This window comes from Gouania willdenowi, chromosome 16 (genome assembly GCF_900634775.1).
Source record: "Gouania willdenowi chromosome 16, fGouWil2.1, whole genome shotgun sequence".
NCBI classification, from domain to species: domain Eukaryota; kingdom Metazoa; phylum Chordata; class Actinopteri; order Blenniiformes; family Gobiesocidae; genus Gouania; species Gouania willdenowi.
In genome coordinates this window covers 605,108-631,259 of record NC_041059.1, presented here as the reverse complement: position 1 = coordinate 631,259, position 26,152 = coordinate 605,108, and the positions used below count along the sequence as shown (strand labels likewise).

At 36.1% G+C, this 26,152-nt stretch overlaps 1 protein-coding gene across 2 annotated transcripts; it reads right to left on the bottom strand.

Moving 5' to 3' along the window:
* Positions 1 to 1,629: 1,629 nt before the first annotated feature.
* LOC114478549 (golgin subfamily A member 5) lies at positions 1,630 to 25,121 on the bottom strand. 2 transcript variants are annotated; one of them, XM_028471675.1, is made up of 11 exons: positions 24,978 to 25,121; positions 22,819 to 22,991; positions 21,737 to 22,749; positions 20,045 to 20,191; positions 16,230 to 16,307; positions 13,786 to 13,902; positions 12,204 to 12,353; positions 10,929 to 11,075; positions 9,051 to 9,203; positions 4,215 to 4,406; positions 1,630 to 2,865 (listed from the first exon to the last, which is right to left on the bottom strand). In XM_028471675.1, the coding sequence occupies exons 2-11, from the start codon at positions 22,970 to 22,972 to the stop codon at positions 2,770 to 2,772; spliced, it is 2,247 nt and encodes a 748-aa protein (XP_028327476.1). In that variant the 5' UTR covers positions 22,973 to 22,991; positions 24,978 to 25,121; the 3' UTR covers positions 1,630 to 2,769. The 2 variants fall into 2 exon arrangements, with proteins under 2 accessions (XP_028327476.1, XP_028327477.1); XM_028471676.1 differs by having other exon boundaries at positions 22,819 to 22,994; positions 24,978 to 25,099.
* Positions 25,122 to 26,152: the final 1,031 nt, after the last annotated feature.

Sequence of the window (26,152 nt, the reverse complement as noted above, 5' to 3'; positions counted from 1 at the left end):
AAATAATAAATGTAACGGCTATTCCCTTTGTGTCCACTAGAGGTCGGACTGTTTTAACGCAAGCCCAGTTTATTAAATATAACATTTATTTTAAGTGAAGTCAATAAAGACTGTCTTTATTTTTCATAAAAAACATGTGTTTTTTAAAAGTAATAAATAAAGGTTAAATGACATTTTTAAAAAAAATCTAATTAATTACAGACTTCGTAATCATTAATCTCAAATTCAATTAACAATGTTTGACACGAGAAAATAATGTTTTTCCAGTTTAAATGTATGTTGGTTTATGACTGACACATTGACAACAATAAATGATCTTAAACAACTAAATAGTGTTTATTATTTTCATCACTGACTGCTAAAATAATGTGTAATATGAATAAAGATTATGATTGCATTGTTCACAAAACACTAACTTATAATTAACTATATTCATGCTTTTCTGGATTTTTAGTAAACTTTCTAAAACAAATGTATTTTTGTATTAAAATTTAAAAAAAATTGATCCACAAACTTTTTCCCTAATAATTTTCACACAACTGGGTTTTAGTGTTTTTACTTAAACATAAATTAATGCTGACAAAGCACAGCAACGACTTCTCCTCTGGTTCTCCTGTTTTTTGTGTTGTTCTCTGTGCATCAGTATAATGGGTTCACCAGGAACTCATGTAATGAGAAAGGTTCCACGCTAATCGTAATTAATGTGATAAAATTCCAGCCCTAATTTCAAATTTAATTTTTTTACTTTATTATGAGCCTCAATACACAAAATAACACATCAAACAACAAAAGATACACACACAAAATCAACAGAAACACACAAAATAACAAACAATACACATAATGACAGAAAAATACATAAAACTACCGAAAAAGATAAAAACACAAAATGACTCTAGAAATACACAAAAAGACAACAAAAATACACAAACTCACAACATAGTTTTTGTTATTTTTCTGTAATTAATTCATCACAATTAGAGCGATAAAATCCCAGCTGTATTTTAAATATTTATTTTATACAATTATGAAACTCAATACACAAAATGACAATAACAAAAAAATACACATAAAAATGAACAAAAAACAAACAAAAAAAAATCAATAAAAACACACAAAATAAAAAATAATACACATGACAGGAAAATACATAAAACTAAGAAAAATATGATAAAAACACACAAAATAACTCTAGAAACACAGGAAGACAACAAAAATACACAAAATGAAAACATATTTTTGTGTTATTTTTTTTTAATTAATAATCACAATTGAAGTGATAAAATCCCAGCCCTGATTTTAATATTTATTTATTCATACACTCATGAGACTCAATACTTTAAGGCCCTGTTACTAATGTTATTAATCTAGATTAGCTCTTATCGCGTTAACTTCCAGAGTTTAATCAGTGTGTGCTGGACTACGAAGGTGGCTAACGTCTTACGGAGCTAAATCACCATGGTAACTTAGGCTGAACGACTAGCCTGGTGGGGGCCAGGTTTTGCTCTGGCTGGGATCTTAGCGTGTGATAAAGTCCCGCCTTCTGACCAATCAGATCTCTTAGAAAACGAGCTGTCCAATAAAAGGTGATGTGTGAACACGTCATTGACGCTGACAGGAGAGAGAATATTTAAACATCAATGCATCCTTTATTTACTGATGACATCATTTAGGAAACATATAAATTTATATCTGATAGACTGATCTACAGTCAGCTGATGAAGTCTGTCTCCGTATGAGAGGATGGCTGAAGTCATTAATAATTCATTCATTAATTAATTCCTATGCTATAGTGAGGCTGACATCATCAGGAACATACTACAGTAAACAATGTGATACATAGAACTACCTGAATAGAAACACGGGGACACAATGACAGATACCACTGCAGTGACTGTCCCCCACTGTGACCCCTGGAATTCTCAGTGGTCTCCATCATCTACTGACCAGGACCAGACCTGCTTAGCTTCACAGATCTAACCAGATCATATGACAGGTTGCTATGGACACTAACACTGTTGCTCTACGCTGTCATCATAGATTTATATTCATTATATTTATTTAAGATTAAGGTTCTCCATTGATTGGTCAAACGCTGCAAGCTCCACCCTTTTTATGTGAACGCACACACGTACTGAGGCTGAAAACACTTGTTTTAAAATAGCATGTTGTTATCAACCTTTGTATGACAGCTTCTCTCTGACAGGGAATGTTTGGTTAGTTGAATCCTGCTAACAGAGATTAATCCAGGATATACTGTAATTATCTAGATTCATAAATTAGAGCCTAAATGGCAACAAAAACACACCAAACAACAAAAAGATACACAATGACCGAAAAATACATAAAACTATCAATAAAGAATAAAACGCCCAAAAGAGAACAAAAATACACAAAATGAAAGCGTTGAATGTAACCAATAAAGTAACTTGTAATGTAACTTTAGAATCAAGTAATCCGTAAAGTGACAAAGTAACCTTTTAAATAAGTAATCAGATTACTTTTCCAAACAAACACCAATAATGACGGACACACCCACTAACCTAAATCAGAAGGTTTATTCTCTTTGGGCTGATACAGAAAACATCTGTAAAACAATGTTTAAAACGAGGAGCAGCTTAAAGTTCTCAGACTGAAGCTGAACTTTAACAAAGTCATAAAACGTCCACGTGGCTCCGACTCAGAACCAGAGACGTGAATAATATTCTTATTTTAACTCTTAAATACCCACAAAAACCAGGAGCCCAGATTGAGAGGAACATCTAAAGATCACAGCGTGTGTTTGACGGCCGTCAGCGGCTGATGTTTGTTCTGCTGCAGCTCGTGGATCAACTGGTCACGTTGCTCAGCGTCCAATAGGATCTGCTGCAGGAAGGACAGGAAACAGGTTCAAAGTTTACCTTTCAGTAGAAAAGTCACAGCCATGTCATTTCAACTTATTTACAAGTTACACAAAAAAATACACAAAAAGATTTAAAGAAACAAACAAAATTAACGGAAAAAAACACTAAAAGACAATAAAAATAACTCAAAAATATATCAAATGTGCAACTTTCGGTTAATTTTGTGCATTTCTGTTCACAAGATGACTAGAAATACACAAAAATAAGAGAAATGTATGAATAAAATATACAAAATGAATTAGATAAAAAATATGTATATTTTCACCTTTGCCTGTACAGCACTATATACAGTATGTATAAAGGACGTGTCCTTATTGTTCTTCCATGTTCATCTTACAATATCTCAGGAACTCCATCACATAGGAAACATAAATATGGTATAGAAACACCTTCTTATGCAATGTTTTTATATTTGTTAATGTTAATAATGAAAAACCAATAAATAAAACAAAGAATTACTTCAGAAAAACATTTACCGGTTTATAACATTAATTATGGACAAATTTCTCATGTTCTACATTTCCTACAATTTATATTTTTTATGTTATTAGTGAAAAATAATAAATGATTATCAGACTCAGAACTAAGCTACAATAACTTCATATAAAAGATTAAAAATATTCACCAGTGGTGAAATAATCCAACGTTTGGGTCCAAAATAAAAATAAAGAATTCACATAAAAACAGTTTAATATCACAATAAATAGTAACATTAATACTATAAAATAAAACAGATCAGATTATTTATTACATTCTCACATGTAGTTATGAACCAATGAAAATAGTAAATAAAGTATATGTTCATATTTCCAGTGTGTGAGTCTAGAACCAATGTATATCTGTGACTAATCATTAGTGATGTGAACAGTCTATGTTCATAGCTCTAAGCTGATCACATTACAGGGAGCTGAGACATATGCTAAGTAGTTTACTGAACATGTTCCAGACCCAAACACACACTGACTTAGTGACTATTTAGAGGAGCTGACATGTCCACCAGATATATAGGATGTATAGCAGATCTATTTCTGTAGGAGGAGCTTATTACCATATTTACCTTTATATGTGATGGAGGTACAGACATATTGGAAGAACAATAAGGACACACCCCCTCACTATATTATACATATCTATAAAGTATTGATCAGATCAAACTAAACATTTACAGTGTGAACATTGAATAATTAAGGAACAATTGGTAAAAATGTCATAATTTCGTGATAACAAAGTGCGTGTGATAATTGTGAAATGACTGTCTATCCTAGAGTTTGCAGGTTCTCCCTGTGATAAAACAAAGAATCCCATATTTACCTCTATGAGTTTGTCTCTGTTCCTCAAGCTCTCCCTCAGACGTCCCTCCTCCCTCCTCCGCTCCTCCCTTTCCTCCTGCAGCTCCCTGTGAGCCTCCTTCTTCTGCTTCTCCTTCTCCATCAGCTGCTGTCGGACCTCCTGGAGCTGCTGGTTCAGAGCACAGACCGTACGGCTGTGGCTCTGCTGCTGAGTCTGAGGGAGAAAGAAAACCCATCAGAGGATTTTACAGGCTCCTCACTGTGGGCGGAGACAATTCACCCTGTTACTGCTCCTCACTATGGGCGGAGTCAAACTATCATGTTTAATAGAGTCAACATCAGCTCATTTACTCTCAGCTCGTTATTTAACTGCTTTTATTTGGACCCTGTGTCATATTTAAAATAGTAAACATGAGAATAGGTAGCTAGTTTTACAAAGTCCAAAATAATTATTTCAGAATTTATTCTTTAACATTTAACATATTTATTACTTTTGTTGAACTTTTTCACATTTTTTTTCATAAAAATACCATAAATTACAGTAAAAAAATGATTTAATTTAGCAAAATATTTTGACTAATTTATTGCACCTTTAAGTTACTTCTTGTGTCCAAAGGTGTTCCACAGGGGTCGGTCCTCAGACCATTATTGTTCACTATTTATAACTATAATCAAGATGAAAGTAAGTAAATTTAATTTATATAGCACTTTTCAAAAACAAATGGTCACAAATTACTTCACAAAAATGAGACACATTAAAGTACAAAGTATATGAGAAAATACAATCAATATAAATATCCACTGTATATACACACTACAGCTTCTCTTATTTATCTGTTTTAAAAACATTTATTATTTTGACACTGTAACTTGTTTTATGTACTGTTTAATAATCTCAATGTGGTTAGATTATTTTGCATGATTATTGTTATTTGTGTTTAGTACTACATTCAATTAGGTTGTACCATGTCCTGGTCTCATACCTGTAGTAAATACATGACAGCCTTACGACATAGTCGATCTACATACTACTCCTCACTAATTGAAGAAAATAAAAATAATCCGAGGTACCTTTTCAGCACTGTAGCCAGGCTAACACAAAGTCAGAGCTCTATTGAGCCCATGATTCCTCTAGCCCTCAGCTGTGAGGACTTTATAACATTTTTTAACGATAAAATTCACAAGATTAGAGATAAAATTAGCCACTCCCTGCCTTCACCTGGGCCTGCTGTACCATTAAATGTAAATAGGCCTAACCTAAACTGTTTCACACATATAGGACTTCAGGAACTTAACTCTATTATTTCATCCTCCAAACCATCGACCTGCCTTTCAGATCCGATCCCAACTAAGCTGTTTAAAGAAGTTGTTCCCCTGGTCTGCCCATCTTTGTTGGAGACAATAAATATATCCCTATCAATAGGCTACGTGCCACAGTCCTTTAAAGTAGCTGTAATCAAACCCCTTCTCAAAAAACCTACTCTTGATTCCAGCACTTTAGCAAACTACAGGCCTATATCTAATCTTCCTTTTATTTCAAAGATTCTTGAGAAAGTTGTGGCGGCTCAGCTCTGTGACTTCCTTCAAAACAACAGCCTGTTCGAGGACTTCCAGTCAGGTTTTAGAGCTCAACACAGCACAGAGACTGCTTTAGTTAAAGTAACTAATGATCTACTCTGGGCTTCAGATGAAGGACGACTCTCAGTGCTGGTTTTATTAGATCTTAGTGCAGCTTTTGACACTATAGATCACTATATTCTACTAGAGAGATTAGAGAAATTACTTGGAATCACAGGGACTGCCCTAAACTGGTTTAAGTCCTACCTATCTGATAGGTACCAGTTTGTACACGTGAATAATAAGTCTTCTGTGTACACTAAAGTAAGCTACGGGGTTCCTCAGGGCTCTGTGCTAGGTCCAATCCTCTTCTGTATCTATATGCTCCCCCTTGGTAATGTTATGAGAAAATACTCTGTTAACTTCCACTGCTATGCTGATGATACCCAACTGTATGTATCAATGAAGTCAGGTGAGACAAATCAGCTATCTAAACTTGAGGCCTGTCTAAAGGACATTAGGGCCTGGATGGACCAAAATTTTCTTCTTCTCAACTCAGACAAGACTGAGGTCATTGTACTGGGCCCGCGACACCTTAGAGAAACCTTTGCTAGCCTAACTGCCCTAGATGGCATTACTCTGGCACAAAGCACAACTGTTAGAAACCTTGGGGTTCTATTTGATCAGGATTTATCCTTCAACTCTCACATAAAACAAACTTCAAGAACTGCCTTCTTTCATCTCCGTAACATTGCTAAAATCAGATCTATCCTGTCTCAGGGCGACGCCGAAAAACTAGTCCATGCTTTTGTTACCTCTAGACTGGATTATTGTAATTCTCTTTTAGCAGGCTGCCCGAGCAAGTCGCTTAAGACACTTCAGCTGGTTCAAAATGCTGCAGCACGTGTACTGACTAAAACTAGGAGAAGAGATCACATTACTCCTGTATTAGCCTCTCTGCATTGGCTTCCCATAAAATATAGAATAGAATTCAAGATTCTTCTTCTCACTTATAAAGCCCTAAATGGACAGGCACCAGTCTATCTCAAGGAGCTTGTAGTGCCATACAATCCCCCCAGAACACTACGCTCTCAAAATGCTGGACTACTCGTTGTTCCATTTGTCTCTAAAAGTAGTATAGGAGGAAGAGCTTTCAGTTATCAGGCCCCACTTCTCTGGAACCATCTACCAACCACGGTTCGGGGGGCAGACACCCTCTCTACCTTTAAGGTTAGGCTCAAAACATTCCTCTTTGATAAAGCTTTTAGTTAGGAACCAGCTCATAGCTCATAGTTAAGATGCAATAGGCATAGACTGCCGGGGGGGGGGTCTGGCATGCTCGGTTGGAGAGAGGTTGGAGAGGGCGTTAAGAGAGAGGTCATTTAGGTTAGAGAGGGACCGGAGAGGGTCCCATTCCTCTTTCAAACACTCCCTCTATGTCTGCTTCTTCCCTTGTGTGTTTGCTCCTGTTCTCCTTCTGGCTTTTGTCTTGCAGGTCCGTGGGATCCTCAGTGTGGAGTTACAGAGTCTCAACAACTCTGTCTCCACCCTTTCCTCTGCACACACCCAACACAGCATAACGTGGATGGCTGTTCATCATAGGAATGGGATCCACACAAGGTTCCTGCTGCTTAACAGAAGGTTTTCCTTGCCGCCATGATGAATTCATGTTGGGTGTGGGATACATATGTATGTGTATATACGTATATATGCATATGTGTGTATCCATAAAATGAAGAGTCCGTCCTTAAGACTGCTCTACTGTAAAGTGTCTTGAGATACCATTGGTTATGATTTGGCGCTATACAAATAAAGATTGATTGATTGATTGATTGATAGTGTTGTGATCAAGACCACACTATCTGAGACCAAGTCTAGTCCGAGACCAGAATGCATCGAGACCAAGACCATAAACTTTTTTTTTTCAATTTAAAAAAATATATAAATAAATAAAATTATGACAAGGTTCCACAGTTAAATACCATTCTCTCTTTAATTTTAGTTTATTTTAAAGACATTTGACGGACAAAGAAGGTGCCTCCAAGAAATTAACTAAAATATTAAAACTACTGATAAATTCACAATTATTCTACATATTTGAAAACAAGCCTTTTGAACAGGTGCTTTTTGTGTGTTTTAATATGTAACAGGTTTTTTGTGTGTTTTAATATTGTAACTGGTACTGTCATTGTTGTTATTGACTTGTACATGTATTGTCATGCTTGTATTTTATTGCCTTTTTACATCTTGGCCAGGGGACGACAGATGAAAAATAACCTTCTGGCTAATTCTGGCTTTTTTTAACCATGTTTGTTCGTAGGTTATATGAAATTGCACTGTCCCCTTTCAAATAAACCAATACAACAACAACAACAAGATTTTTATGTCAGCTGAATGTACAGCAAGTGTTTAAAAGTATTTCTGCCAAGAAATAACGATTGTGATTCTGATTCTTTCAGTTGTTCAGGTCAACAGGTCACAGATTTCACAAGATCATTTTTTAGTTTTAATAAAAATGGCCTGTGTAAAGGCTTTTTCATTCACTTAGTTGATATAGTTTAATTTGGTTGCTGTAATATAACTAGGATATTCAATAACAAAGGTTTCCAAATGTAACTGTAAAAGTGAAACTTTCTGAAATAAAACTACAAACAAGTTGTCATCAGTGTAAAAAACATAGAGCTACAGGTAGATGTGAAACTAAATAAAACAAACCCTGGAACAGTCATGTGACAAATCAATCAATAGTTCTTGTTGAGAATTATTATTATTATTCTGGATACAGTGGAAACAGAAACTATAAAAATAATTATATTGTGAATCTGTTTATATTGTAGGGAACATATTATATACATACGTAGGGTAGTGGTGGCCTAGTAATCAGAGGATTCCCGGTTCTGCTGCCAACTGTTCCCCAGGGATGGTTAGTGAATTTCTCCATTGTGAGATCAATAAAGTATATAAAATTTAAAAAAAATAAATAAATTAAATGTAACTGGAGTCTAAAGACACAAAAAAACATCACTTCTTCACAGGCTAAGGAAGGTTGTGGTCATTATAACAGGGTGGATTAAATAATGAATAAAGGATTGTTTTATCCTGTTCTTCTCCTTGTTATTATCACATTATAAAAAAGTTTAAAAATAGCAGGAATTAGTGCTGGTCTCTAACGGTCTTGAAGGAAAATCTCGAGTCCGAGACGAGACCGAGTCAAAATGCTTCAGAGTCCGAGACGAGACCGAGACCTTTAAAATTTGGTCTGAAGACAAAGACCGGTCTGGACTACTACATCACTACATACCTGTACCATGTCCTGGTATTCCTGCAGCTCTGCAGTAAGTTTGGTGACCTCCAGACACAAGAGGGCGCTCTCTGCCTCTCGATCCTTCTGCCAGGCTGTGGCTTCAGCCCCGCCCACTGCCGACTGCTGACCAATGGCAGAGCTAGAGACCACCTGCAATAAATAAATAGCAATAAATACCATATTTTGTGTGAATCAAGCCACATCCCCATTATTCAACAACAACAATAGTTATAATGTGTGGTTCATCTAGGTGCAAAGTAGTAAAATTGTCTTTAAAAAAATGCTGTAATCAGAATCAAACTTTAACTAGAAAAATGTGCATTGCCAGGACAATACAAGTGGTAATGTGAAAAAGGATTGCCAACTCCTTTGGCTGCATGTATTTATTGTCAATGAACACAAGTTTGTACACAGAACCAAAAGCGTAGATATTTGTAGGCAGTACAGATAACTCACAGACAACTACCAGCATTACTTTCACTTATTTAGCTGTCACTGACTAATTAACAAACATTAATTTAGAGTCAAATTTTGAGACATTGTAGAGGACAAGATTCAAACCAGGTTCCACTTGATGAGCTAAAGCTGCCAACAGAAGTCTGAGGGTAAAAGTTCTACTTATGGGAGGAATTAATGCTCAGTGTGTGCCGTCTGCACCATCTCCAGTGGCTCACTGTATGGACGGGCCGGGCTCACACCAGACAAGCCTCCTACATGGACTGGTGTGCCGTTACGTTGATTGGACGCTCTGACCTTTCCCTCATTTTTCCATGAACATCTGGGACCTTCGTCATGGCTAACAAACTCTTGAGCTCATCTCTATGGAAACGCCGTCCCACGTCATTGGCATTGAAGACAAACTGTGAGAAACTGCAGCAGAGTCTCAGAAAACAGGCATATGCTCACATGATCACTCCCACACTTTCACACACAACTCGTTTTTTTACCGTCTCCTCCGGCCCCAACCCCTCCTCCTTCCCTGCAGATGGCAGCAGGAGGCGAAGCGCCGTAATGGCAGCTATGCGCCACCCTGTGGCTGACCTGCGAACTACCCATCCCCCTGGTGCTAACGTGCTGTTGTATTGAATTGAATGTTGTTTTGTTTTGGTGCATGTATATTGTATCCTACCCAAGAGGGAACCCTGCCTTTACCCCTCCCCTCTCCTCCTGTTGTTCTCATCTAAAACACGGGACCTATCCACCCATGTTATATGTGTTCAATGTGATTGCCTTTTCATGTTTTCTTGGTCAGGATGAAACTGAAATTAAATTTTGTTTCTCTGTTGCTCAGTAATATATACAATGACAAGTAAAGATTCTGATTCAAAGCTATAATGGTGCACGGGGCCTCCAATACATAAAGCTGCAAACAACAGAGAATGACGTCCATTCACTTGTGGATAACACATTTATGCAGATTAGTTTGGACTTAACTTTCTTTTTTTTTTTAAACGGAGGGTAAATATACGTTTCTAATAATACCCAGCTACATGTGGACAAGGCCTAAGGCTTGCAAAAGCAGCCTAATTTGTATAAAACCTTAAGTAAGCATTTTATAAATTTGATATTGTCACTAAGCAACAGAATGCTTTGATCTTTAAATGGTGTAAATGGGTTAAGATTGACAGGCAGCATGTTAAACAGAGCCACTTTAAAATGTATATAAATGTGTTTAGTCAGAGGACAACCTCTACAAGGTACATAGAATTGTAGATTAGAACGTGCACCACATTATAGTGCTAGATCTTTGAGTTCAATATTGACAGAGATAAAAACAGAGATATATCAGTTTACAGTAAAAGCATAAAACCTAATATTACATTACAAGTAAAAGTCAAATATATTTCCCACACTTAAAGGAGAGAGAAACCTGACCTCCAGCTGATCTCTGTAGTGTCGTATCAGCGTCTCCTTCTCCTGGAGGACAGCGTTCAGAGCTCCATCTCTCCTCCTCCACAGCTCCCTCTCCTTCTCCACCTCCTTCAGCTGCGTCTCCTTCTCCAGCAGAGCTTCTCTCAGATCCTGGAGCAGGAACACCTCCATCTTTAACGTGTTAACATGTTATCTTCTAAAACAGGGGTGCCCGTCCTTTTTCAAGTTGGGAACTACTTTTACTGTGGAAAACTCTTAGCAATCTACTTTGTTGGGGGCTTATAATTATAAATAATCAGATTTTCTTCAAACAGCTGCTCACTTCATAAAGACCCAGGTTGAATAATTGAATCTTTGCACTGAGTCAGAACTCACTAATGACTCGTCTGTATTAACATAAATCTTGTGAGTTCTCTGAGAGGCTGATATTCATACAATGTAGAAGTAAAGTCAGGAAACATAAACAAAGAAAAACACGGCGGAATCAAACCCATGATGGTGATGGACTACATTATTACGGGTTAAAGAGCAGGTGAGTGTGTGGGTAATGAAACCATAATAACAGCCACATGTAGCGTTCCCAGTCAGTAGCACACTTGTTCCATGGCTTCCACACACACAGGTTGTCTGAAGATGCTGCTGGACCCGTTCAGGTCGGAATGAGCAGGTGTCACTACCCAATCCTTTCGTGTGCCTGATCCTTTCAGATCCTTCAACGCATGCGTGAAACGCGTCTAAATCCAGTCGGCCTATTTCACGGCAGTTTGTGTATTATTTAAAAGGTTGAAACCCTGTTATTTAAAAAGAATTACATTTATGCTTTAAGTGAAATCCAATTTATTTTGGTTTTTATTTTATTTTCTGTTGTCAATATTGTGTTTTTATCCGTTTTTGTACATATCTTGCAGTGGTTTTTTTCATTTTTGTCTTTTTTTTAAATTACCAATTAAAAACACCATAAAACAGTCACATATTTACATGTGTACTATTAAAATATCTAACAAACGCTGTATAGTCAGTTTACATTCAAATATCACGTCCCAGCAGCTCTGTCGTAAGGATTACGAGTGAAGGAAGTGACGTGGTCTACGCACATGGTTTGAAAGGATCTGAAACTATCAGGTCAGTGAAAGGATTGGGCACTGACAGCTTTGGGCTGAAGGAACGTCTTCTTCTACTTATTATTAGAGGTTGTAAATGAACAAATTAGTGCGCTAGCGCCCCCTCACATTGAAGTCAGACACTGAACTGTTAGGGTTTCATTTCTGAGTCTCTTACGTTGATGACGTCCTGGTTGCACAGCAGCACCAGGTTCAGAGTGTCTAGGTCTCTCCGTTGGTCCCTCCCAGTCCTCCTCAGAGCCTCCACCTCTTCCTCCAGCCTGTGCTCCTTCTCCTTCAGCTCAGACCTCAGAGCCTGCAGAGCAGCCTGCAGAGAACACAAAAACACACATTTACCAACCGTTGGTACGTTCAGGCAGGTTTTCATTGGTTCCTACAGCTTTGGTCAAATTCAATTCAAGACTTTTTAAGACTTTTTATTGCCATTAAAAATGCAATTCAAGACCAACTTCACAGTAAACATAATTGGGGGAAGGAAAGACTTTTGATACATTGATTTAAGACATTTTGTTGACAATTGAGGCCTTATTTTTAAATTCATGAATATAAAGCCTTTTACGACTTTAAGGATCAGTGGAAACCCTGTTTCCAGCCTTGGGGCGGTGACCACACAGTTCCCAGACTTTTTTATCAATGATTTTTCAAAACTTTTCCAAAATATTTTACCAATTTTCCATGACTTAGTTTTGAAGCACTAAGATCTATTCTACAAAAACATGAGTTCCTTTCTAGTGTAACAGAGGTGTGACAGCGTTCCACGGTGAGTAGCAACAATGTGGTACAGGGAATCCATCACTTATCTATCATAGCATCAGCTATTGAATGTAACATTAAACAACAACTAAGTGGTACAATGTTTAATTATAAGATTACAATTTCAATTTGCAGACTTTTATGAAAAGCGATGCACCACACAGGGCGTTAAAGTTAAGGGACTTGCTTAATGTTAAGTAATAGTGAAGGATGCATTTTAAACATTAAAATAAATTAGGCTAAATTTCCAAAACAGTTAAATTATTCCATGACTTCTCAAGACTGAAAAATCAGTTTTACAAATTCCATAACTTTTCCAGGAATGTCATGACTGTGGGAACCCTGGACCATGGAATGTCTAGTAATTGATTAAAAAAAAAAAACTGATTAAAATTGTATTTTTGTAATTTTTTATTCTTTCACTCTCTCAAACATAAATCTAGTTTAAAAAAATGACCTTATAATATTTAAATATGTAACTAACTTAAATTATATATTTGTAATAATAAAAAAAAACATATTTTTTCTAAATTAAAACACCACACAAATTCAAACTGTATAATAAAAAATAAAAAAAAATCACAAAAAACAGTTGCATGAGTGCTGCATTGGTTTGGTGAAGGTTAAAGATGCTTGAAAAATATGTTTAATAAACAATATATCATATATATATAATATAAATAATAATCTAACAATATTCAATTCAACTTTATTTGTATAGCGCAAATTACAACAAAGTTATCACAATATAAAATTCATAATTAATATTTTTTTAACAACGTCTTCACTCGTCCAACTATCATATCTGTTTATTGTCTTACAGGAGCAGATTGTGTGTTACACAACACTCTCAGTTTTAATCTTTAAGGTCATTAAAGTACATAAAATAAACCTTCAGTCGTTATGTTTTTAGAACTTCATCTTCGTAGGATAAAAGTGCTGAGTCAGCTGACTGACAGTGAGCAGGTGAACTTTGAACTTCAAACCTTGTTGTCAGAAAGGATTTCCTGCAGGTTGGCGGTCACTTCCTGGGTCAGCTTGTTGGCCTGCTGGGGCCCCGCTCCATCCTTCAGATAGAGCCCCCCAACCAGCGTCAGACACTCCTGGAACCCCAAAAATATACTTAATATACAGTGGAAGTCATTAAACAATAAACATCAGATCTGACCCTTTGGACTGTTTGGAAACGTATGAAAACATTCATCATATAAATGATATAAAACAGGTTCACAAAAAAAACACTTTTAGTTGCTGAGCAATTTTCTGGAGGTTTAAAGAATTTTATTTTGAAGTGGATTTACTAATAATGGGTAGTCATTTTTAAATCATTTTTCTTTAAAGGACATTTTGCAATATCGACAACTTGTACACTTTCTTTTTAAAAAAAAAACAAAATTGTACCAATTGTGTGGATTAAAACTAATATTTACTTTTTGTGTCTAAGATAAATGTAATGAATTAGATTGTGTTTTTGGTCATATTTTGTTATTACTGCAGGATTTTAACTATAAAACCAAATTTGTTTATCAGGTATTGATGCTAGAGTGGAAAATGAATCTCAGTATTTAATAACTGAAGAAGTTTTTATCCAAAAGTTGAAAAACTTTACCTAAAAAAAGGCATTTTAAAGGATGAATCTATTAAAATTCATACCTTATGACCATCAACATAAAAGAAGTGCAATTTTATTTTATTTGTAACCATCACTGACTCCTTTAAACTTATTCATTCACACAACATTCAAGATGTTTGGCTAATTTTCAAAGGTTATATTTGCATAGTCAGCACTTTGCTTGCATAAATGTATAAATTTCAAAATAAAAGCCCTACATAACTTTTTTTAGTGGGTGCAAGAAAATGTTTGCATTCCACTAAAAATGTGTTACAGAGTTAAATAAGGACCTAATGACTGATATTTGATTATTTTATCACTCACTGCAGAAGCTTTGATCTGTTCAATCACTCAATAGCTGTGTGGAAATGCGCAAAACCTAAATATCGCAATAAAACTGGTATTGGGAACACCTGAATTTTGAAAAAACACAAATATTTTAAAAACGTTTGTACGCTTTCATGAGGAGGAATTTCAGACGTTTCGATTTTGAAATGTGATGCAAAAGCGCCATGGAAACGAGTTTTCTGCAAATACACGTCACAGGACGTGACATACCTGGTCACATGACCACTTCTCTCTGAGAAAACATGGTGCGGTGTATGTGTGGTAAGGCTGTAGTCAACCAAGGAAACTAATGGTCGACCAAGACTACGGCACACGTAGCGATTAGTCGTCCAAAATAAAAGAAAAAGAAGAAAAAAAATGTTGAATTAATGATCAGATGCAGAGGACGACGAGGAAAACGAAAAAGAGAGATAAATATTTAGTTTTGGTGTTTTGTGGAGCTGATTTGCTTTTAAACTCAGATCATTTATAATATGAACCTTATTCAAGCTTTGACCAGAACCTGACAAAGCTAAAGTGAAACCTACAGGTCTGACAGACATTATATATTTATATCAGAGCCTGACCTGAAACTGACAGTTAAAACCTATTGTTTCCTCATACAAATGACATATTTACATTAGTTTTAGTGGTAAACCTGCTTTTATTAATAAACTGTTAAAGTCAACATCAAATCAACACACGGGGAAACAAATGCACATCAAACACAGGTGCACAGTGTGCCCGCGGCGTCAGAGACAGTGGATCTATTTACATAATACACGTATCAAATATAAGGATAATCCATGTTCTTGTACAGAAAAAGGATTGATTTAATAGTGGATGCTTGTGCTTCAAGCCTGTCTTACTTTGTCCCCTCTCTGCTCTGAGAACAGCACACTGCACTGACAGCTGAAAGACTTTTTTTTTTCTTGCAGCGCAGCACGCATTCACACACAGCTGTTGCTGGACATAGAATCATGTTTAGGGATTAAATACATTATATGTGATATTTAATCTTTATCACCTATATAAGTGCATTGCAGTTTTTTTTTTTTTTTTTAAATGGTATTAAAACCAATGAAAATCTTGGGTCAACCACGATGTCATCGACCAATTAGTCGACTAAACAACCAAAGTTGTCAGCCCTAACGTGTGGACAGTAGAGGAGACCCAGACATTTCTTATCATTAGACTTAAAATGATGCCACATTAGATGTGAAACAATAACATAATGCAGTGTTCTAAGGATGTTTGGAACGTCCATCTTCCATCACGGGACTTACGAGGCTCCTCTCCAAAACACGTTCAAAGAGCGTTTATACTTTGTCAACATTTAGAAATATCGGTTATATTTTTCTGTAATGGAAACCCATCTAGTGATGATGTGAAAGGAGTCATGGTCAGTGAGCACTGTCACTTCTCAGACAAACAACATTCCTTTAGGCTTTGAGCCTGGCTTTCCCACAGCCTCCCCCCCCCCTCACCCACCTGGATCAGACGCTCCCGGCTGTGCAGTGAGTGACCCAGGCCCAGCAGCACTGAGCTGCCTCCCTCCTCCTGGACCAGCTGTAGAACACACACAGGATTACGTACACATCAGTAAAATATAACTTTATTGTCTCTTCTCCTAATATCTTAATGGTAATATAATGGCAGAAACCCCTCCCTCCCCATGGTAACAAAACTGTATTTTTTCAAAGTATGAGATATAAGAAGTGTGGTCTCTGGCTTGTGTTTTTGAGGATTAGCGTTCTGTTGATAAATGCTGTGGAAGATTTTTGCGATTATTTAAAAAAAAACATTTACAGTATGTCATATTTGGTACCAAAATGTCGACAATGATGAGACACATCTTCAATAAAACTATTTGGGTCACTTCTTCATTTATGTTGGCCATCAGATGACAAAAAGTGACAAAATAACAGTCGGAAATATTTTGACTTTCGGAATAAATTTGCGCAAGTTTGTCCATAACATCGCTACAGAAACTGTGCTAGCCTGAATCAAAAACAAATCGTTTATCATCACCATTGGCCTCCCCCACACGCCACCTCAAGACTGTGTCTCCTATTTCACCACAGATTTGAAGCTCCGCCCCCCTCCATCACCCCATCACCACCTGGACCTTCTGTCTTCTGAACCAGACCTACCAAGGTCATCACACATCATCTGACTGTATCAGAAGGAAAGCAAAGGGTTTATTTTGTCTACACCTCCATATACAAATTCACTCCAGAAACACACAAAATTACAACAAAACCGACAAATCAACTGTAAATATGCACAAAAACACTCCAAACAAACATACATTACAGAAAAATACACCAAACGACAACAAAAATATGAAAATGAGTAAAAAAACTAAATATTTATACAAAAAATACACAAAATGACTCCAGAATCACTACAATGGCAACAAAAAACAATAATTATACAAAAAAACACAATGACTCAAAGCAGACCCTAACCCTAACCTAAGCAGCTGACCTCATACATGGAACATGATATTTATGATAAATATTAATCTGGTTTTAGATCAATCCACTGAAACTGATCTTCTGAACGTTTCTAGTGACGTGATGATGTCACTGACTCTGGTCGTTACACAGTTTTAGTTTGACTTGATCTGATGCTGCCTTTGATACAGTAGATCATAGTATACTGGTTGATCCACTTACATCTGAGATGTGTTTTCTGGTGCTGTTCTCCAATGGTTTACCTCTTATATTAATAGAAGAACCTTTAATGTTACTATTAATGATGTAATGTCTAATATGTCCAACCTGTCATGTGGAGTAGCCCAGGGCTCTGTTCTGGTTCCTGTTTAGTTTTTATTGTATCTGATGCCTCTTGGTCGGTTGATCCATGGTTTTAAAAATGTGTCTAATCATTTTTATGCTGATGATATCCAGTTGTTCTGCTCCTTTAATGACTCAGCGTTTCACTTTTTATCAGAGATCTTAGATTGTATATCCTGTATCAAAAACTGTCTGTCATCAAATGATCTCCAGATAAATTCTAATAAAACATAAACTCTGATCCTGTGATTAAAAGTCTCTTGGTGATCTGGGCTCATCTGTTAAACCTTGTGTTTGATCAGTTCATGTCTTTGGAGGGTCACTGTCATCTACTGACTAAAAACTGTTTTATCATCTGACAAATATCTCTAAAGTCAGACATTTATTATTAAAATCAGATCTAGAACTGGTCATACACACATTTATATCATCACACATTAACTATTGTAATTTGAATGTTTTAATAAGTCGACCCTAAACAGACTCCAGATCGTACAGACGCTGCTGTCAGACTTTTAACTGGTGCTTCTAGAACATCCCACATTACCACCATTCTTTCTACTCTGCACTGGTTCTAGTGAAGTTTAGAATAAACTATAAATATTAATTATTACATTACATGAGCGTTACATGGTCAGACCCCTCAATATATCTCAGACTTGTTGTACCCCTACACTTCAGGGTGAAGTCTTCAGTCTTCAGACCAGGGTCTCCTAAAGACCCTAAAACTAAATGTAAAACCAGAGGAGACCTGGTGTTCCAGGCTGTAGCCCCCAGACTCTGTGTGGTCACTTTTTAAAAAACTGTTGAAAAGCTTTTAGTTAACTGGATTTAAATTATTGTTTTATCCTTTAATGATGATGTTCTTATGATGTATATGTACCCATGTTTTAGCTCTGTGTAGCACTTTGTGATTTTATCTGTGAAAATCACTTTATAAATAAATTACTTACAAAAAAATACATTATAGAAAAATACACCAAACGACAAAAATATAAAAATGAGTAAAAAAAAAAAAACAACACATTCATCATGTCCCATAGAATTAAACCAGGGAAATTGCACACACTTAAGCTCCTCCCACTATATGAATAGATAATTGTGACGGGTACTGCACTAGTGTTGATAAATACAGAAACAAAGTGAAGAAAACAAGACTCAAAGTGTCATTAATGTTTAGCTCTGACCACAAGGACAACAAACAGCTGATATAGAACATCAGAGACAGAGAGGAGAGGATTCCTCCTTTATGTGTGTGTGTGTGTGTGTGTGTGTGTGTGTGTGTGTAATGAGGTGAGGACACACCCTCTGTGCACACACACACACATAAAGGATCCACCCTACACATTTCTTTCCATAAAGTCTGTCTGGACACTTTGGAACAAACTGCTTTTACTGAGTTAAAAAAAGCTCAGACATTTATCATAGTTACATCTCTCTGGTCCGGGTGGGAATTTTGTTTCTGCTCTTGTGAAAAAGTGATCTTAATGTCAAACAGAATAATAACCTGGTGGTTAAATAGAACGTATAATATAAAAAAAAACCTTTAAATAACCAAATAAAATGTAATAATAATCATCATCTGTCAAAAAAGCTTTTCCCAAACTTCTTTAAAGCAGTGGTTCTAAACCTTTTCTAACACACGACCCCCATAATAAAGGTCCCAGAGAGCAGGGACCCTCCAAAATAAAGGTCTCAGAGAGCAGGGACCCTCCAAAATAAAGGTCCCAGAGAGCAGGGACCCTCACTGTAGCTGAAGGTGGTTGAACACAGACATGAACATTGAAGAACAGTCATGTGGAGACAGGACCATCTATAAGGGGGAATAAAGGAGAGATTTTTGGGGTCCATCCATAAAGTCAGTAAAATGATGGTCCATTGTTCTATGAATCTGTGATAACCACATTTATTTATTCATCTGAATAATATCCACTGTTATCCAGGAACGTTTATTATTATTATTATTATAGTCATCTTAAAGATGGAAATCCTGGTTTTAATCACTAATAAAATAGTTCAAAGTGACCAAAAATGGTGGAAAAGGAGGTGAAATGGGATTTTAAAAACCACAGAAATTGGTTAGAAGTTGGAAATTGTAATGGAATATAAAAATGTAGGGAAAATTAGTTTAAACTGGCAAATGATGAGCTTTACAAATGTAAATGTGGTTAAATTGGCAAAAAGTAATTATGAAATCTGGTGACAATAATGGGTCAATATATGTGACATTAGGTGTAAAAGTGGTTTATAAGTTTATAAAAATGTGCATCAAAGTCATTGAAATGTGATGTAGAAGTTTCAGAAATGGGAGAAATGTAACAAAAATACATTAAAAGGAGCAAAAATAGGTTAAAATATGGTGAGTTTGGTGTAGTTGCAAAAACAGGGTAAAAATAAGCAAAAATGGGCTGAAATTGTTAAAAAAAACATTCTTACTTTCTTCTGGTGACCCCTCCCAGTGTCTGTGAATGAATGAATGAATGACAGATTAAACTGGAAGCTTACGTTGGTCGACTCCTCTGATCCGTTGACCTCTGGTGGTTTGCTCTGCCCCTGTTGTAGCTCCGCCTCCAGGGTCCGGATGCGGGCCTGGGCCTGGTCCAGCTGTCCTCTCAGATGCCTGATTGCCTGGTGAACTCGGCCTGACGCGTTCTGAAACCATAAAACGCCTCAGTGAAGCTCTGCGATCACACTGAGTCAATATTGACCCCAGCAGCACATTCCTCTGCTCCAGCAGGAAGGAAGGACAGTTTATTTTAAAAAAGCAGCTTATGGTCTAAAATACATGTAAGAAATATACTTTATGAACATTCAGAAATGCTGCCTAAAGTTCTGCCGTTCCTTGCTACGTATAGCAGCTCTGAAAAACAATGGGTTTATGGTATTGATAATAATGTTTTTTATTTTAATGTCTTTAATCTGACTATGATTATCTGATCTCTCAGTTGAAAGATGAAAATCTAACACACCCAGAGTTCAACAACCACAGGACCTGTTGAACCAGATTGTGAAAATACCTGTTTAAGGCGTTTTAAACCTCGTTGTGAGGTGATTTAATCCTCTTCAAACCAGGATCAACCCTTTTAACTAACGCAGCATTTTCAACCTCATAGCAGCACAATGACATATTTGCAGAGAATAATTAATTGGCCCAACTGACCATTTCTCGCGGCACACAAGTGTGCCATGGCCCAGTGGTTGAAAAACCCTGAACTAAGGATCCAGTTTAGAAAACCAATGGTGAACATGTCAACCTTCAACAGTGAGGTCACCTGTGAGTCAAATGAAGAAAACTCTTATTCTGAAAAAGTCCAATTTACACCTTGTAGAGGATCTAATTTTACCTTGTAAAATGTATCCAGTTTAACCATTTCATCACCTTTCCATTATCAGATGATGTCATTACTGGTTATTATTAAACAACCTATTAATAACCATACTGGACAAACATGGAATGTATTTCATTAGTATTTTCAGAGTAATTGACAATGAAAAAAAAATGAAGTGAATTTACCTGTATTAGACCAGGGGTCACCAACCTTTAAACCTACCAGTTTAAAAAGCACTTCTTAAATACCAAATGTTCACAGTTTCACTATAATTAGAGGCCAAGATAATAACGAAAGATATCAGTTTCATCATGAAACACTTTGTTTTTTCTAATTTATTCAATTGTATCATTTTCATTACAATTCATAGAAAATTATCTTCTTCCTATTTTTTACTAAAACAACTTTTTACTGATCGTATATCATGTTACATTTGTAAAATATCATATTTTACGGAAATCCGCCTTGTGTCTTTTAAATATATATGTTATACAGCATATCATATTATTTAGAACATACTAATGACCATAGACCAAATCTGCAACACTTAAAAGCAGTTGTTACAATATTTCAGTGAAAAAAAACATTTACAGACGCTTAATTTAACACATTTGTCTTATGTATTTATCTTTGTTGGTTTAAATCATGTAAAGTAAATCAGATTATAGATGGAGCTCATTGCTGACTAGAGCTGCTGAGGGCCCCTCACATAGCCCATGTGGGCTACCTGGAGCCCGCGGGCCCCGTGTTGGTGACCCCTGGGTGAGAGACTCACCTCTTTTTTTTTAATTCTTTTCTATGGATAGATCAGAGAGTCACCTCTCATTTTTATTTATTGGTTTGTTTTAGCTATAGAATAGAGACTGACCTCTTGATGAAGCGACATGAACTCGTCCCTCAGCTCCGTCAGAACATCTCCGTCCTCTCCACCAGTCAGATCGTCTCCGTTCTCCACGTCTCCAAAGCTGAGCGTCCGACTCACCACCGGCGACAAGGACACAGACTCTCCTGCGTCATCGGCGTACCGCCGATCCCTTCGGCCCAGAACGGGGATCCTGCTCCCTAACGGTGAGCTCACCGGCTTTCCTTCGATACCTCTGAGTTCCCTCAGCATGAGGTCGACTGATGGGTCGTACAGGAAGTCGAATGGGTCACTGCCATCCAGGGAGTCCAAAGACTGAACGGACTGCTTGCGTGAGGAAGGTCGTAGAGATAAAGTGGAGGAGGCCAATGACGCCGGGCTGGAGCTGACAGAGGGGATTCTGTGCCAGTGGAGCGGCATGCTTCTGGATTTGTCCCTGGACAGCGTGGTGTAGACCTGCAAGGGCAGGTGGCGAGGAACCCCGCAGACCGACTCATAATCAGAGTCTGACACACGTAGAGAATCGCAGCCTTCGCATCCTTTACCCTTCGTGCAGCGTTTACCGGTTCTGATGAAGTACGGACACGTGTCCCACTTCTCCGACCAGCATTCGTACTCTGACAGAGCCATGTTGTCTCTCAGGATCTCACGGTACGCGTCTTTCTCCTCGTCACAGTCGTCCTCGCTGGTGCTGCCGTGGACCCGGGCTGTGTGCGGGTCCCTCTGCTGGTAGTTCTGTCGGACCCACCGTCGGATCTTATCTCTCTCCTGGGTGAGTTTCTGTAGCCGCTCGTACGACAACACCCGGACCCGTTCTAGCACCGAGTCAAACTTGAACACCCGCTCCAGGAGGCTCACACATTTACCACATATGAACTCGCCCAGTTGGTCTCCTCGAGGCACGGGCTGTCCCAGGATGTGGGTCAGCACGGCCAGTGGGTCCACGCCTTTAGACGAGGACGTCAAAGACTGCTGAGACTTGGAGAGAGACCCAGAGGAATGCAGGGACAGAGTACTGCCTGTGAAGATATGACACATCAATCATTTTATTTCTAAAGCTGTGATTGGTTGACCACCTCTACACTCACCCCAGGGACTGCTCTGTAACGACCGAGGTAAACTTCCAGCTCTGCGTGAAGTCGCCGTCCTTCGACTCTGGCTCCCAAACAACCATCGTCGTTGGTTTCCCTGCAAAGCTCCGCCACAGATACGACACAGGTCGGTTTTACGCTTAGGGGACATGTTGGTGTCTGATCTCCTCCTTCAGAGATGAGAAAGATTCAATCAGAGAAATATCAAAACGTACCCCAAGACGATGTTTATAATGTGTGCGTTAGTAGTTTTGTAAAATGAGACGGCTGTTATTATAAAGCTGGACTACAGCTACTATGAGACCCTCTGTATGATAAATCTCATAAATTAATGTATCAAATGAGAAAGTCTGGATGATAAAACTGGACAAGAGCTGCTACAGTATGTGAGAGTCTGTATTATAAAAAAAAACACTAATTAAACAGTCTTCTCTGTATCATAAAACTCTTAAATGAGACAGTATGAATGATATAAATAAAACAGTATGAATGACATAAATAAAACAGTATAAATGATATAAATAAAACAGTATAAATGACATAAATAAAACAGTATAAATGATATAAATGAAACAGTATAAATGATATAAATAAAACAGTATAAATGATATAAATAAAACAGTATAAATGATATAAATGAAACAGTATAAATGATGTAAATAAAACAGTATAAATGATGTAAATGAAACAGTATAAATGATATAAATGAGACAGTATAAATGATATAAATGAGACAGTAAAGATGATATAAATAAAACAGTATAAATGACATAAATAAAACAGTATAAATGATATAAATAAAACAGTATAAATGATATAAATAAAACAGTATAAATGATATAAATAAAACAGTATGAATGATAAAACTATTAAATAAAACAGTATAAATGATATAAATGAGACAGTATAAATGATATAAATGAGACAGTATAAATGATATAAATGACACAGTATAAATGATATAAATAAAACAGTATAAATGATATAAATAAAACAGTATAAATGATATAAATAAAACAGTATAAATGATATAAATAAAACAGTATAAATGACATAAATAACACAGTATAAATGATATAAATAAAACAGTATAAATGACATAAATAACACAGTATAAATGATATAAATAAAACAGTATAAATGATATAAATGAGACAGTAAAGATGATATAAATAAAACAGTATAAATGATATAAATGAGACAGTACAAATGATATAAATGAGACAGTATAAATGATATAAATGAGATAGTATAAATGATATAAATAAAACAGTATAAATGATATAAATGAGACAGTATAAATGATATAAATAAAACAGTATAAATGCTATAAATGAAACAGTATAAATGATATAAATAAAACAGTATAAATGATATAAATGAAACAGTATAAATGATATAAATGAGATAGTATAAATGATATAAATAAAACAGTATAAATGATATAAATGAGACAGTATAAATGATATAAATGAGACAGTATAAATGATATAAATAAAACAGTATAAATGATATAAATGAGACAGTATAAATGATATAAATAAAACAGTATAAATGATATAAATGAGACAGTATAAATGATATAAATTAAACAGTATAAATGATATAAATAAAACAGTATAAATGATATAAATGAAACAGTATAAATGATATAAATGAGACAGTATAAATGATATAAATGAGACAGTATAAATGATATAAATAAAACAGTATAAATGATATAAATGAGACAGTATAAATGATATAAATGAAACAGTATAAATGATATAAATAAAACAGTATAAATGATATAAATAAAACAGTATAAATGATATAAATAAAACAGTATAAATGATATAAATGAGACAGTAAAGATGATATAAATGAGAAATGAGCAGCTCTATATGTGTGTTTACAGGAGTTTCTTTGACACGTCACTGACATTAAAGTGAAGCCACGCACTCCATGAATGAGACTCTGGTTCTACTTTATTCTCCTCAGAGTTAAAAACAAGCTTTAAACTAAAGCTTTTTTTTTCCCGAACACGTTTAGATTCACGGTAAAAATGAGACTCGGAACAAACACGAACCCATGAGTTCAGTCGGTAAATCTCGGCTGTTTTCAGGCTAAACTTGCTTTAAATCGCTGAGTCATGTTAAAGCGGAGCAGCAACTTACTGTGAAAGCTTTAAAAGCCGATGTGAGAACCTAAAACCACCGCTTCATGCTCCAGGAAACACGGAGAAGATCCAGGATGTGAAATAGCAGACAGTGAACTATGAACACCAAGCTGACCCGGAGCAGACAGGTGGGTGGCACCTCTGTGACGTCATCACGCATACCTGTTCACTGCCGCCACGGATGTGACGTACAAATAATGATTTATAATGTAAAACATAAACGTAGCTATTTAAACTACTTTAATAATAACAGATTAAGTGCCTACATCGATGCTAATAATAATAATTATACATATATGTATATATATTAAAATAATTCCTTAATAAATAAATAAAAACCTGTATACACTATAGTTTTTAACACATAAATGCAAAATAAAATAATATTAACACACTACTCATACAAGCCTTAGTTTTAACCACCTGATGAATCTTTGATTTATATTTAGTTTTTTATTTTAATCAGCAGAATTATTTTTAGTTTAAATATAGACAGACCAACTCGTTTACTACCTGATAATTATTTTAATTCAATCTAATCTAAAAACAAACTGATTATCATGATTTCAACAAACATAACAAACACAAAAGATGATGTAAATATTCTGCTTACACAAGGTGATAAGGATGAATAAAAGAGGAACAAAATGATAATATTAGTATATTATCGATTTAAAGTCAGCGGAACATTGTGGAACTATTTAGGCAAAAAATGTCATTTTAGTTTTGCTCCTAAATTAAATTCCACTGAATGCAATATGATTATTATATTATTAAACAATCAACTATAACCTACTAATGTACTTAAAAATTACATTTATACCAATTATTTAAAAGTAGTTCAAATAAAATCCAAAAGAGAAGGTTTAAGGTTTGGCTCTTAAAAATAGAGTGCTTTTATTCTGAAAGGGATTTATTTTTAACACTGGAGTAAACTGTGTGTGTGTGTGTGTGTGTGTGTGTGTGTGTGTGTGTGTGTGTGTGTGTGTGTGTGTGTGTGTGTGTGTGTGTGTGTGTGTGTGTGTGTGTGTGTGTGTGTGTGTGTGTGTGTGTGTGTGTGTGTGTGTGTGCGTGTGTGACCCTTGTATTCTTCATGATTACATCAAACTGGCTCACAAACAATCAATTGATAGCATCTATTGATCTTTAACACAAAGTCACTCCTGATTGGTC